The 16,392-nt window shown below is 43.4% G+C and overlaps 1 protein-coding gene across 1 annotated transcript in view; it reads right to left on the bottom strand.

Moving 5' to 3' along the window:
* Window positions 1–16,392, bottom strand: part of WDR49 (WD repeat domain 49) — a 150,541-nt gene that overhangs the window by 64,590 nt on the left and 69,559 nt on the right. Inside the window, exons 9-10 of the mRNA XM_020805758.3 lie at window positions 3,084–3,248; window positions 1,692–1,807 (exon numbers count right to left, since the gene is read on the bottom strand). Of these exons, the coding sequence (XP_020661417.3) occupies window positions 1,692–1,807; window positions 3,084–3,248 (281 nt within the window). The remainder of the gene's footprint in view (window positions 1–1,691; window positions 1,808–3,083; window positions 3,249–16,392) is intronic.

The following is a 16,392-nucleotide window of genomic DNA, read 5'->3' as shown; positions in this document are numbered from 1 at the left end:
AAAGAATACATCCAAAGTAGGGATGGGCACAAACCTCAGTCCAGAGGTTCATAAACGCGGCTTCCTTCAATTCCCTGGATGGATCCCCAACTCACCAGCTGGTGTGGGCTGCTGCCTTCCTCCTCTTCAGCTGTTTGACCAGTGTCTGGCAGGAGCACGGGCTTCCCTACACCACCCCATTTCCTGATCACCCAGTCAGACAAGGAAGCAGGACTGGCAAACCCAGCACGCTCTGACTGGTGAGTGAATCACTGATTAGGGAAAGGAACACATGGCGCCTGTGGTGCCATGCATACAAACCAGCATCAACCTCCAAACCGAGGTTCGTGCCCATCTCTAATCCAAAGCTGAAGATCTGACCTTTTCACTTCACTTACAGAATTTCAAGGAAATTGACTGGGCTTCTCTCACTCTCTTTTCTATCAAACTACTAGAACAAAGGGAGTTCCATTCATTTTGCCTGTTTTCCTCTTTGTTGGCTTTTTCTAAAGTTTTTAGAGAAACATGTAAAATCCATAGCTAGGAATGAACTACCTTTAGCTTTTTATTATGACCACAAAGAAGCAGGTGGCTGTAGAATTTTGTCCCATAGAATACATACATCACAGTTTTGCAGCCCCTGCAACAGAAGGATGTTGTCACAAGCTATTTATTGCTTCATGTATTATCCACGTCCTTTGTTCATCACTGCACAGAATGAACACTGTGTTACTGTTTCATATAAGTGGCTTTGCCTCTCATTGATTGCCCTCAAATATGGTTGAAGAGGCTCAGAATGGATTAGAGTAGTGGTCCCCAACCTTCGGCATCCAGTTGTTTTTGGACTACAACTCCCAAAAGCCTTTACCACCACCACTGCTGGTCAGGACTTCTGGGGGTTGAAGTCCAAGACAAGAACATCTGGAGGTCCAAAGTTGGGGACCACTGGATTAGAGTTCTAGGTAAAACATGGAGAAGAGAAGCTTGGTGGTGGTGGTGTACTGGGAAGGGAGACTGGATGGATCTATTAGAAGGAGTGAGTGACAGTGTCTATAATTCTCCTCCTCCACATCTATGTCCTCAGTATGGGGGAAATTTTAGACCAGTACTTTCTTTTAGAAAGCTGTGGAGGGGGCAAATAGCAGGAAGGTTGACAAGTCTTTAGATACGAGTCCCAAGTCTGAGTCTGAAACTTTGGTACCAAGTCCAAGTCTAAGTCAGACTTGACAGTGAGTCCCAGGACTCAAACCCTCACCCCTGGCAATCGTAGCAGCTGCAACAATAAAAATCAGCTCCCTTATTACTTATGCCAACTAGAGCTAGGAACAGCCTTGGATAGATCTAAGGCTCTATTCTTCCACCTTCCACTTGTTCTCTTAATCTTGAATATATCCAGCAGCATTTCTTTTACAAAGCTCCTGGTGAGACTTGTTATCCTCACAGTTGAAATCTGAAATGGAGTCCCTGATCAAGACAGATGAGAGCATTTGCTGCCCTGCTGCATCCTTGAGTGGTCCATCCTTTCTCGCCTGACACACAGGGAGTGCTAAATCTTTTCTTGGATCTGGTGATCAAACAGCTCTTGAATTACCCTGACAGTCCAGAAAGATAAGCATTGGCTGATTTTATCTGCAGAAGAGGAAAGCAACATAAAAAGTACACTTCTACAATTTGTACACTTTTCTCCAATGTAGGCTAAGCATGTACAGTACCTGTCCCAGCCTAGGACTAATATGGTCCAACTTAGTACTAAGATTTGGGAAATTTCAACTGTTCGGTCTCTTCCGGCATTGAGTTTATGGTGGCAGTGGCCATTAAAATCCCACACCTGTGATTTAAATTAGAAAAATCAATTTTCAAGCAACAGCAAATAGGGATTCCCTTATAATTTCAAACATAATATTGAAAATAGAAAAATATAACTAAGGCAAAGGTGTGCCCATTACATATGGCAGATGAAACTGTCACCACACAAGATGCTGTTATATTATATGTTTATTTTTAGAGCCTGATGAGACGGGGGGAAAGTGTGGGATATACTACAGGTTTGGGGTGGGCTGATCCTCATTTTTTCCCATCGATCACATGACATACTTGGAAATGTCAATCAGCTTGGAGTCCCACATCCTCAATCGGTAGTTCTTCCTCCTGGCTAGAGACCCTTTTACTTTTTAAAAATTCAAGCCTTTTTTCTTCAGTTCAAAGTGTGTGATCACTTTGAACTGATGCGAAAAGAAAGACCAACCAAGCATGCACATACAAAGTAGTGTTTAGGCAATGCACCTTTCTCCTTTCCTCTTGCCTCAGGATAGTGCGCACACAAGCAGCACTGGCATTCACCTCTCTCTGCAAAGCCTCTCTCCTAAGACACTGATTTTTTAACAGCTTCTCTTGGGTGGACAGAGCACCCGTTTGTCTGTCTGTTTGTTCAGTTTAACAACTAGGTCAGCAAAATAAGATGAGGAACTACAGTCATGGAGGCAGGGAAAGCCGCCTTAATGCCGTTTCTTTGAACTGTGCTTTCTGCAGGCACTTCAATAGAACTGCAACTGGAGGACTTTTACTCCTTTCTCTGGGTGGCCACTTAAATCAAAGAGAACCAGATCCCCTGGTGTGACTTCACAACATATGAATGTGAGTGAATTCTCATTTCTCGCATTATATAATTGCACCATGACTTACTTATTGCATATTTCTCATCAGAGAGACCCAAGGTAGATCACTCTACGTATCCTGTGATCCTTAACCATTAAAATGTTATGGTAGAGCTGATGGGATCTAATAGGAAATAGGCTCCCCATCCTTCTCATTGGCCAATTTAATGTAGCAGAGGGACTGTAGTTAATGGTGAAGCAACTACTTGGCACCCCAACTCCCCCCAAACTCTACCCTTTCCATTCTCTGGCTCAGCAAAAAATATGTGGGATGGTGGGAACTTGTCTGTGGTCAGTGGAATGCCTCCATGGATGTTATACAAGCTAGAGGAGTCTGGGAGACCCTGTCAAAATAGGTAATGCTTCTGAGCTCTGAATGTGCCCAAAAATGTGGTAATACTGCACCTCTATTTTTTTTTCAAGTAACTCCACCCCTCGCACCGCACACACCTTTACAGTTCCATCCATGCCACCGGTGAACAGCCTGGTCTCTGTCCCATCCAGAGCCATAGTGCTGATCTCAGCATTGCCATGGCAACGGCTAAACTCTTTGATTTTCTGCCCAGTTTCAATTAGCCAGAAGATAATTGTGGATCCTGTATCCGAGCTGATTACCTGAGGAAGAAAGAGAAAAAAGTCACCAAACTTAAAATCTTCCTTGTTTGCTCTCTTTGGCACCTTCCTCACAAACCCTTTCATTATAATTATCTTCTACACATGCACACTTCGCTGGTACAATTACAAGCATTTGAAATGCAAATCTGAAAAATGTCGACATTGATTTTCTCATTTTCTTTCTTTCAACTCATTAGAAGATTTATCTTCCTTCTCCATTAAAGTTTATGGGCTGATTCTTATCCCATCTTAAATACCTGTTTTCTCAGCAAGCTCAGTTTAACTGAAGAGTAATGATTTAACTGCCATTATCATTCAGGAGAGAAGTGACTTGCTCCTACTAAAAATAATACCTCAGTCCAGAAAGGGACGATGTGTCCTTAGCAATGAGGATTGAAGTCTTTTTCCAAAAGAAATTCAAAGGGTGTGCTAGACAAAGCATTTGGCGCCATGCAGAGAGATAAACCAAACTTTCTTATCTCTGCAAATTGATCCATTGAGTAACTGATCTTTAAACTCAATCTAGGGAATGTCTGTGGATGCATTTCTTGCAATCTAAAGTTTTAAGACAGCGTTCAGATACTCTAAGTTAGAAAGATTCTGCTTAGTTCCTACTTTTTGCTTTCAGTCCACAGAATGATATCTTGCAAATAAAAATACCTTATTGTTGTTGTTATGTGTTGTTAAGCCAAAACTAACTTATAGCGACCCCAATAGGATTTTCAAGATAAGTGAGGTATTTGAGTGGTTTAACTAGGTCCATCTCAGGTCCATCAATCATCTCCTGTGAGTTTCCATGGCAGGGCCGTGACACACACACACACACACACACACACACACACACACACACACACACACACACACACACACACACACACACACACACACACACACACACACACACACACACACACACACACACACACACACACACACACACACACACACACACACACACACACACTGTTTTGAAGAGCCACAAATGGCAAGATACATCTCTCATCCCTCCAAGGATTCTGCCCTGAATCCTCAGGCTGTACAAATTAGGATTCTCCATTTTTCCCCTCACTGATTCAATTTATTCCATTAAATAAATAGTGCCTGTGGAATAAGGAAGAAAGAAAAATTCTGCTTTCTAATTTAAAAAAAACCCACCCTTTTTCTTTGATATGAAAATCTTTAAGCCAAGTACGGCCTCTTGTATGAATACCCACCTGCCAGGAACAGCCCTAGCCTGAGTCTGAGTTAGGCTAAAAATGTTGATGGGTTCGCAAGACCCTGGAGGAGAGAGCAGTGCATACAGTGGGTGCTCCTGTATGACCCCAGGCTAACCTGCTGCCGTTTGGTGTATCTGAAGATGTGTTTCTGTCAGCAGTATGGAAATGAGATTCAGCTGCCAGTCTGATCAGCTTCTGGATATGGCGTGGGACTGGGCTGACATCTTGTCCTTTGTCTCAGGCTACACAACCTTCTTTACCTATTGTTCAGCGCCTGCCCCTGATTGTTCCTTTACCCCGCCAATTCTCACAGCACTGTGTAATGTTTAGGATAGACTGAAGCTGCCTTATATTAGAGTTGCATATTTGTCTGTCTAGCTGAATATTTGTCTGCACTCTCTGGCAATCATTTCTCATCACTTGCTGTCATTCTCTTGATTTCGGATGTCAGAGACAGTATCTGGGGGTTATATATGCAAACCATGTGCCCTGCCATTTAGACACAACTTCTTCTGCATTTATATTTTGCATACTTTCCCATTTTGTTTTGTGGTGCAATTAACATTTCTTCTCTGTTCATCTTCTTTAAGTACTTCTATGAGATATTTTAAGGATCTCTTATTTGTACACTTTTTTAATTTCATATTTAGGAGTACTGATATTTCTGGCACAGAATATGCTTATATCGTTCCCAAGTGTATTTGCTGCCACTTCTGCTGGCAACCTAAAAGCCATTTTATACCTTTCAGAAGAACCTCTCTGTAGATCCCAGGATAGTGATGATAATCAAAATAATCATAAAACATACAATTAATTAAAAAAAAACACAAGTCAGAAACTATCGGCAATGGACAGATATATCATAGCAACAATTTTTCACTCATTAACAAAGTGCTGCATGTCTTCGGGATGACTTGCCCCAGGTCACCTGCTGGGGGTCACAAAACAGAACAGAGTGAATCTTACTACTAAAACTATAAAACTATGTTGCTTTCAAAAGCAGGAGAAACACTAAAGTGGTTCTAGTGGAATAACAGAACAGTTACTCTTTTATTGCTCTAAGTGGTAAATTTTAAAATAACACTGAGCATGTGTAGGAATGCATACATAAAATAATTTCTGAAAGCAGCTACAAGAAAGACAGCTTTTTTCTTTCAGGCTATTAGAGTACATGATCACAAAATGTTTATCTGTTATAATTCCTCTGTTTGGCCTGACCCATTGAATACAAACTTTCTAGAACTGCTCTCAATCCCAAATATTCATTTCTATGCTCCACATGCTCTCTCTTCTCCTTCAGGTGCATGTCCAATCTCGACCATTACTTCATTTATGAGTATCAGTTTGCCACTGTAACTGACATGACTTTCCTTATCCATACATAAATCACCAATAGGATTCTGGCCACAATGAGACATAACACATACGGATTAGATTGTGGTGTAGAGACCTTACTCTGTCACTACCAAATACCACAGCAACACAGGGAAAATGACTTCATACTGAGTCTACAGCTCTTTGTAGCTCCACAAAGCTCAAGTGCCAAGACTGTAATATCATCTATATGTGTTACGTATATATCCATATTCTTCCTGCAACATGGACACAACTCTAACTGGCTGTCAAATTCTTTTATCATCCTCCATATACTTAATCAACTACCTGGTTGAATAGCTTCCGTCCCTGGGCTGATCTCTGTCCCAGTATTCCTCTGCATTGAATTTCTGGGGCTCTGTTTACCTTTTGCGCATGGAAACAATTGAACCAGAATTAATTTCTATTAATCACGTGTTGTCTTCTAGTTTTCTGCATGGTTTCATGGAATCATAAACTACTTCTACTTGGCAAATCAAAGGAAATAAGCAAATGTCAAAAAATGAGAGCCGGGACTGTGTTAGGCATCAGCAGGAGTGTAACAGTGCACAAACATAGTGTCAGGATCTGGCCCACACCGCCCTGGCAACTGCAAGATAAGGGCCAACCTGGCCCAGGACTAGCCTGGTGTTTGCAGGCTCAGGCTCATGATGCTCACCTGGAAACCTGGAGGGAAGGCCTATTTAAGGAGCGGTTCTCCCTCCCAGAACTTCAGCAACAAAGGTCTTTGGTCATGCTGTGCCTTGCTGCTCCTGAGCCCCTCACCCCCACTGGAGAGTTGCCTTGTTGCTGATATGGAGTGGAATGAGGCGGTGCAGCAGTTCCACTTTCGGCTGGGCCGGAATAGGGCTATCAAGAATGAGTTAGCTCAGGTTGATTCACCAGCTGCCCTGACCAACTTCATCTCTCTGTGTATTAATATTGATATCCAGTTAACTGAAAGGGAATGTGAGTGCTGTAGCTCCTGAGCTGAGAGGGAGTGTCCTCCTCCCAGAGTTATCCCACCCAGTAGCCTCCTGCCTCCAGAGCCCATGGAAGTGGATGGGTCTCACTGTTGCTTGACCCCCATGAAGAAGACACACTGCTGAGATCTGGGTCTTTGTTTGTATTGTGGGGACACTATGTAGCTGCCTGCCCTGCCAAGACCTCTCTGATGGGAAACAAATGTCCCCAGCATATGTAGGGGGAGGCCTACTAGGGTAGAGTGTGGCTCCCTCACATCATGCTGATTGTCCAGTTGACACTGCTGATTGTCCAGTTGGTGCTGCAACAGGAAGGAAGGCCATGATTGACTCTGGGGTGTCATCTAGTTTTATGGACATTCCGTTTGCAAAGAGGTTCCAGATTCCCTGTTGACCCAAGGAGACCCCAGTGCCTGTGGAGGGGCTGGATGGATCCCTACTCTGATCTGGACCTGTGATCCATGAGACCGAGGTCCTAAGGATATTGTATATTAACATCATCACCTTGAAGCTGGCATGGAAACTGACATCTTCACTATCCCTGGCTCAATCTGGGTTTGTTACATACCCCAAGTAAACTGGTGGTGGTGGTGAATCTCTAGTCCAGTTTACTAGTACGCACCACATAGTGCCAAAGTGGGAGGTCCAAACAAACAAGAATCTGTACTAGAGATGGACATGAATCAGGAAAATGATGATTTGTTTTGATTTGTGATTCATCAAGGTCCCCAAAATAATGAATTACAAATTTACAGGAAATTTTTCCCCAAGGCACCTAGAGAGGCCAAAATCACACAAAATCTTCTATAGACGCTCCTCTATAATCCCACCATCTTTGGTGAAGACTGAGTTTCAGACATCCAAGTTATACTCCCACAAATTAGGTTCCCCCCCCCAGGAAAGTTCCCTTTAACAACGAGCTTGGGGAAACCCTATCTTCACCAATTACAAACTATGAATTCAACAAATTAGCAATTTTTGGAAAAAAAATGGTGATTCATTTTTTAATTCATGTTCATTTCTATTCTGTATGCCTGCAATGAGGGCAGGGAACATGGAGGACTTGAAGCCTCAATGAGCTGCAGGTTTGGGACAGTGGCTGCAGTCGCTTTTTCCTCCAGCATCACAGCTGCATTGGGGCTGGCTCCCTCAGACATGGCCTAGCTTATTTCTGTGGCCCCTACCTCTGGTGACATTCCCCTCAGTAGAGCAGGAGTGCTGGTGGCCTTAGGTGTTGGTGCATCTCTCTTAGGCATTCAGAGGTGTACCGATAACTTACTCCCATTCCCTGTCCATCTCTGGGTCTACCTTCTCATCTTCCTCCACCTTATAGGCTTCACTTAACTCCTCCAGGGCATCTCCCCAGGCTCCATCTTCTTCCCTATCTGAAGACCCTTCCTCCCACATCCCTTTCTCCCCGTCTGATGTGCCTTCCAGGGTGCCTTTTATATCGCCCATCTCCAAGTTAGACCCCTTTCTTTCCTTTCTCCTCTCTAGTCTTCTTCCCTGTCACCTACTCTAGCTGGCACTGCTCTTCAGTTTCAGTGGAGGGCAGTTCTGTCTGGGTCTGGTTACCCTGGGCCTTGTCTCTCCAATCTCCATTGCCACCACTCTTCCCAGGGTCTGCGTTGGGCCGATGGTCCACCAAGCTTGTCTTTGCCAGTGTCCCCTCTCACATGGGTTCCTCTGTTTACACGTATGGTGCCAGCACACAAGCAGCAGGCTCATTTAGTGGAAATGTTACTGACACCTGTGAAAGGAGGTGCTGCTCCCTCCTTATGCAAGGGCTTGAAAAGTCAAATTGCACTCTCTCTCAAGTCTACTGATAAGAATCTCAACAGGATCCTGACTAAGATGGCTAGCATTTGCCCATATTGACCACCCCTCTAACCTTGACATTCTCAAAAACAGCTGAAGGCCCTGATCAAAAAACATAGGCTTGATTCACATACCTTGTCACAAGAGATGAACATATTTGTAAAGCTGCATCCATGGACATTGTCTCCCTCCTACCTCTAAATTTAGTCAGTGTATAAATATGATCAGTGGCTTTTCTTTTTTTAAAATAAGATGAAATCCATCCCTTCCTTTATTATTCTTTCTATTGGGATATGTCTTTTAAACTGTACATGCTGGCTTATTGCATCCTTTCACTGACTGAAGCATGTTTAAGCAATGTTCTGCATATATTGAAAATCATTGTCTTAGAATTACGGAGGTGGAAGGGATCCTACAAATCATCAAGTCTAGCCCCTGTCAAGGAGGCCCCATGAAGAACCGAACTCCCAACTTCTGGCTCCACAGCCAGATACTTAAACTACTGAACGTTTGTGGACATTGTTCTACATATACTTTTCAGATGTATTCTGGCACATCCACAGCCATCCACCAACATGAGGACTGCAATATGAGGGATGCAGTGGAACATGATTTGCTTTCATTTGGATCCACACATGTGGAAATGTGAAACCAAAAAAGCTCATTGAACCTTGAAGTAAAATCCAATTCTTCACATTTTCCTAGCTAAAACCAGGATTTACATAAAGGCCAGTTTACAAGCCAAGTTATGATGGGTTTCAAATGTAAGTTGAGGGTGGGAAAATCTGCTCCACTATTTTCATTTTGCACCCCCTCAACTCAACTTAACTCAAGAAGGACCCTTTGTCTATAAAAAGCATACAGGAAGAGTCCTTAAATGTTGAAATTATTAGGCTATCTCCAAATACTAAGACAGTTAGGCCTCATCTTGAATATTGTGTCCAGTTCTGGACACTACAGTTCAAGAAGGATGCTGACAAATTGGAACAAGTTCGGAGGAAGGCAACAAGGATGATGGGGGGGGGGACTGGAAACCAAGACCTATGTGGAAAGACTGAAAGAACTGGGCATGTTTAGCCTTCAGAAAAGAAGACTGAAGAGAAATTATTGCACTTTTCAATGATGTGAAAGGTAGCCATACAGAGGAAGGGCAGGATCTGTTCTCGATTGTCCCCAGAGTGCAGGACATGCAACAATAGGCTCAAATTACAGGAAGCCAAATTTCAGTTGATTGTCAGGAAAAACTTCCTAACTGTTAGAGCAGTAGAGCGATGTACAGCAATTACCTTGAGAGGCTGTGAGTGCTCCAACTCTGGAGGCAGTCAAGAAAAATTTAGACAACCACCTGGCAGATATCCTTTGATTTGTATTCCAGCACTCATCAGCGGATTGGACCTTATAGGCCCCTTCCAACTTCCCTAATCTATGATTCTATGACATCATTTGGTATACAATCCAGGTGAAGTGTCTTAATTGTCCAGTGCCTCCTTCACTTAATAATATCTTTATCTTCTCCTCCCTTTAATCAGACATTCTCAGCATTAGGCTTTCATCTAACCCAGGGGTGTCCAACCTTTCACCTTCCCTTGGCCACATTGGAAGATGAAAATTTGGTTTGGGCCGCACATACATTTGGTTTGGGCCGCATGGGGGGGGCAGCCCTAGCCATCCTCCGCAGCCCTGCTCCAAGCGTGCTTACCGGCAGCTGCGATCTCAGACAGCAGATGCTGCCAGCTTCGACTCCGGCAGCTTTATGGGGCCAGGAGGGGGTCCACCTATTGACAGGGATAGCGCAATGCAGTCACGCAGCCCCCCATCCCCTCCCCTCACACTCCTTCCTTCCTTCCCTCTCTCCCCCTCTACTGTTGTGACATGCCCCGGCCACATTCCACGCGCAAGCGCCAGCAGTGTAACTTGAAACCTTGGAATTTCTTTAAAAATAAAAAATTGCACTGGGCCGCATTACGAGCTGACCTGGGCCGTATGTGGCCCTTTGGCCGCACGTTGGACAAGCCTGATCTAACCTAACCTCTGCTTCCTTCTACTGATCTCCCCTCAACTCCTGAAGTCTCATTTGTGGTACCTCAAGACTAAGTTATATTAACTTGCATCGTGGGACCTTCTTTCTTTACAATGAAACAAAGTTGTGTCAGGTTTCTATTAACTGCTTGTATTATGGTGCAAACAGGCTGCTATTTTCACTGATATATAAAATCAATCACGCCTTTCACTCTGGAAAGCTCCCCCAGGAAATGTCTGAAAATTGGAAGACGAAGAACACTGGGGGTTTTTTTCCTCACCCTTTCTAAGGAAACAAAGGTATAACTGCCGTGGAAACAAGAGTAACAGAGTGATTTTGTTCTGATCATTTTATGCAGAAATGTGCAGATATGTGTGTGTTTTGGACTGCAACTCCAAGTATTCTCCAGGAAGATTCTGGAAGATGCCGTCCAGAATCACAAGTCTGTACACCTTTAGTTTTAATCACTTGTCCTCTTATTGCACACCAGTAAGACAAAACATTAGATGGCCATAAGCTAAGACATACTGTAAGTGGGGCCCAACTGTGTACTATTAACATGAACAGGGCATTGCTCAGAAAAGAAGACTGAAGAGAAATTATTGGACTTTTTTTTATAAGAGGTGACAATGGGTTCCATCAGGAGCTATAATTCAAGTAATTATTTAGGAGAGTTCAATATCAAATGGATTTGTCAGAAGAATATGCTGAAGATGCCAAGAACTGCCGGTTACATCTAGTGGATGAAGACTGGGGAGACTTTGATTCATTTCGCCACTCAGTACATGAAATTCAGTTTGTGACCTGGGGCCACTTGCATGCCCAAGCCATTTTATAGGGCAATTCTGTGGATTAAATAGTGTTGTGCGCATTGAATGGAAAAAATTTATGGTGATGTAAGCTCACAGGAGAAGAGGTGGAATAAAATTGTGACAGATAATATAGGCTTGTGGAATCACATCCTGTGCAATCAGAACAAAGAGGTGGTCTGCTACACATTGAGCTTCTCCATGGGGTAAGGGAAGCTCTTATCAGGAGACTCCATGGGTAGTAGAAGCTTTCCTCTTCAGACAGCCTCTCCCCCTAGAAAGACAGTGACAGAAAGAGGGGTGGGGCTAAAATTTTCACTCTGTTCATGGTTTCAAATTAACTGTTTTTAAAATTCCTGAATTGGAATTTTAGAGCATGAAAACCAGACTCTTGTTGCAGATGGGGATTTGGGAGAAAGTACCATCTGCTCTTGCACATAAACATATTTCAGCAGGAAGTGCTACTGTATTCAACAGATTTACTTCTGTGTATTTCACTAGATCAAAGACAGTGAATAATGTTCAGTGTATTTGTTTGATAGGACTACTGCAAGATTTCTGCTTTATTTGGAAAAACTCATCTGTTCGAAAATAAATAAAAAATAAAAAAAATACGGACTCGTAGTCTTATGAGACGGGAAACGAGAAGAGAATATGTTCATGATCTCCCTGTAGCTCCCTGTCCTTCTGCAGCCTGATGCTGCCATGATGCCTGCATTATCTGAATCTCAATCTGGAGATTAAAAGATGCTGTTTTGTTGTCACAGCCAAAGGAGACAGAGAGGGGAAATCAATCACCAAGGCCTCTCCCTGCCGAGCGAGTAGGGCTATTCATTGAGATGCAGGTAACGCTCTGATCATAAGGGCTGCAGTGCTGTGAAGACAAACAGCACCCACCTTGCATACCAAGTGGAATTACATTTAACTGATTCATTTTATTGCAAAATATATAAACATTATTCTGGGCCAGTATATTACAAGACATCTCGGAGAAAATGTGCCCGCAGAAACATAGATCTCAGCTAATTATATTACATCCCCTTCACGGATTGCTCCCTTATCATGGTGAACGGGCTTCAGTAATTCAGAGAAGCTATGGGCTATGCCGTGCAGGGACACCCAAGACAGATAGGTCATAGTGGAGAGTTCTGACTAAACACCTGGAGCAGGAACTGGCAAGCCACTCCAGTATCTTTGCCATGAAAACCTCATGGACAGAAACAAAAGGTTAAAAGATATGATGCTGGAAGATCAGCCCCTCAGGTCGGAAGGCGTCCAACATGCTACTGAGGAAGAGTGGAGGACAAGTACAAGTAGCTCCAGAGCTAATGAAAAGGTTCAGCCAAAGCTGAAAGGATGCTCACCTGCGGATGCACCTAGAAGTGAAAGGAAAGTCCGATGCTGCAAAGAAAAATCCTGCATAGGAACATGGAATGTAAGATCTACGAACCTTGGTAAGCTGGATGTGGTCAAACAGGAGATGATAAGAATAAACATTGACATCCTGGGTGTCAGTGAACTGAAATGGACGGGAATGGGAAAATTCAATTCAGATTATTATCATATTATTGTGGGCAAGAATCCCGTAGAAGAAATGGAGTAGATGATAGAATGATGTCAATACGAATCCAAGGCAGAACTTTCAGCATCACAGTAATCCAAGTTTCTGCACCAACCACCGATGCTGAAGAGACTGAAATTGACCAATTCTGTGAAGACTTACAACATCTTCTAGAAATGACACCAAGGAAAGATAGGGGATTGGAATGCTAAAGGAGGGTGTCAAGAGATAAAAGGAACAACAGGTAAGTTTGGGCTAGGAGTTCAAAACGAAGCAGGGCAAAGACTAATAGAGTTTTGTCAAGAGAACAAGCTGGTCATCACAAACACTCTTTTCCAACAACACAAGAGGTGACCCAACACATGCAAGAAAGCAAAGTGGCTATCCAACGAGGCCTTACAAATAGCAGAGAAGAGAAGGGAAACAAAATGCAAGGAAGATAGGGAAAGTTATAGAAAATTGAATACAGACTTCCAAAGAATAACAAGGAGAGAGAAGAGGACCTTCTTAAATGAGCAGTGCAAAGATATAGAGGACAATAATAGAAAGGGAAAAATCAGAGATCTGTTTAGGAAAATTGGAGATATTAGAGGAACATTTTCTGCAAAGCCAGACATGATAAAGGACAAAAGTATTGGGACCTCACAGAAGCAGAAAACATCAAGAAGAGGTGGCAAGAATACACAGAAGAATTATACCAGAAAGATCTGGATGTCCCGGAGAACCCAGATAGTGTGGTTGCTCACCATGAGCCAGATATCCTGGAGAGTGAAGTCAAGTGGGCCTCAGAAAGCATGGCTAAAAACAAGGCCAGTGGAGGTGATGGCATTCCAGTTGTTTGGTAAACTCAGCAGTGCCCAGAGGATTGGAAAATATCAGTCTACATCCCAATCCCAAAGAAGGGCAGTGCCAAAGAATGCTCAAACTACTGTACGAGAACTCCCAGAAGTACAAGCTGGATTTTGAAGGGCAGAGGAACTAGAGACCAAATTGCTAACATGTGCTGGATTATGGAGAAAGCCAGAGAGTTCCAGAAAAACATCTACTTCTGCTTCATTGACTGTGCAAAAGCCTTTGACTGTGTGGACCACAGCAAACTATGGCAAGTCCTTAAAGAAATGGGAGCGCCTGACCACCTTATCTATCTCCTGAGAAATCTATATGTGGGACAGGAAGCAGCAGTTAGAACGCGATATGGAACAACTGATTGGTTCAAAATTGGGAAAAGAGTACGACAAGGCTGTATATTGTCCCCTGTTTTATTTAACTTATATGCAGAATACATCATGCGAAAGGCTGGACTGAAGGAATCCCAAGTCGGAATTAAGATGGCCGGAAGAAATATTAATAACCTCAGATATGCAGATGATACCACTCTGATGGCAGAAAGTGAGGAGCAATTAAGGAAACTTGTAATGAGAGTGAAAGAGGAAAGTGCAAAAAACGGTCTGAAGCTCAACATCAAAGAACTAAGATCATGGCCACTGGTCCCATCTCCTCCTGGCAAATAGAAGGGGAAGATATGGAGGCAGTGACAGATTTTACTTTCTTATGCTCCATGATCACTGCAGATAGTGACAGCAGCCACAAAATTTAAAGACGCCTGCTTCTTGAGAGGAAAGCGATGACAAACCTAGAAAGCATCTTAAAAAGCAGAGACCTCACCTTGCCGACAAAGGTCCACATAGTTAAAGCTATGGTTTTTCCAGTAGCGATGTATGGAAGTGAGAGCTGGACCATAAAGAAGGCTGACCACTGAAGATTTGATACTTTTGAATTGTGGTGCTGGAGGAGGCTCTTGAGAGTCCCTTGGACTGCAAGGAAATCAACCCTGAGTGCTCACTGGAAGGACCGATCCTGAAGCTGAGGCTCCAATACTTTGGCCATCTCATGAGAAGAGAAGACTCCCTGGAAAAGACCCTGATGTTGGGAAGGTGTGAGGGAAAGAGGCAAAGGGGACGACAGAGGACGAGATGGTTGGACAGTGTCATGAAAGCTACCAAACTGAATTTGACCAAACTCCAGGAGGCAGTGGAAGACAGGAGGGCCTGGTATGCTCTGTTCCAAGGGTTCAAGAGGAATCGGACATGACTTAACGACTAAACAACAACAACAAATTATATTAGACCACTGTAATGCGCTCTACGTGGGGCTACCTTTGGGACTGCTGCGGAAACTACAGGTGGTGCAGAATGCGGCGGCCAGATTACTCAGTGGAGTGAGAAGATACCAACATATCTCCCCCACCCTGGCTGCTTTGCATTGGCTGCCCATCCGTTTCCGCATCAACTTCAAAGTGTTGATGCTTGCGTATAAAGCCCTAAACGGTTTAGGACCTCGATACTTGGCGGAACGCCTACTCCCACGAAGATCTACCCGTGTCACTCGTGCGAGCCAGGAAGTGAGACTGAGGAGCCTAACGCCGAGGGAGGCCCGGAAGGAAAAGACTAGAAATCGGGCCTTCTCGGCGGTGGCTCCTCGTCTCTGGAACGACTTACCCCCTGAGATTCGCGCGGCTCCCTCGCTGGGTATTTTTAAGAAACAATTAAAAACTTGGATGTTTAGGCAGGCCTTCCCAACAGATAATTCCTGACGATTTTTCCCTACCCTATAGCTCTCCTATCTTGTTTAATAATTTTTTTTCTTTTTCTTTTTGTTAAGTCATATGGTTATATGTATTTTATTGTTTTATTCTTATGTTGTTAGCCGCCTAGAGTGGTCCTCACACGACCAGATAGGCGGGATATAAATAAAATAAATAAATATATAAATAAATAAATAAATATACATACTTTATAACTATTCTGACACTCAGAGGATGATGTTTTCCTATGAAGACTTCAAAACCAGCTTCTATTTCCTAGATCTTTTTATTAATTTTATTATTAGCACTCATTCCTATGTGTGTGGTTGCTATCCATGTAGCAGAGGTGAAAGATATGCCGCCTGCACAATCCTAGGTCTTCCATCTGAATATTACCATCCTGGGATGCAGACACCAGAAGATGCCATCCCATTGTAGGTGCTGATATGAGATTCAATGGCAGCCCAGAAATCTTTAGTGTTTGAGGGAGCACCATCTTGTCATTACTTTTAGGTAGAACATAGCTCGACTCAGCTTTGCTATTCTTGTGAATCCAGTAAGCTTGTGGATAGGATGTTGCAGGACAGAGCAGGTGATGCCCTGCCAACTTTGGTGGAAACACACAGGGAGTAGCCAAAGGCTGCAGAAAAAGCTTCAGAGGCAAGGACTGGGCACCCTTGTACTACTCAAATGTAAGTACTGAGACTCCAAAATGCCCTTAATCCTTTGTAAGAAAGGCTCTGACGCTTATATTTAGTACTCACCAGCATGAAATATTGTCACCCCCAAATTTAGTAGG

Source organism: Pogona vitticeps, chromosome 3 (assembly GCF_051106095.1).
Source record: "Pogona vitticeps strain Pit_001003342236 chromosome 3, PviZW2.1, whole genome shotgun sequence".
In the NCBI taxonomy this organism is placed as follows: Eukaryota; Metazoa; Chordata; class Lepidosauria; order Squamata; family Agamidae; genus Pogona; species Pogona vitticeps.
Note: the sequence above shows the minus strand (reverse complement) of the source record. Positions and strands in the feature narration are given on the sequence as shown.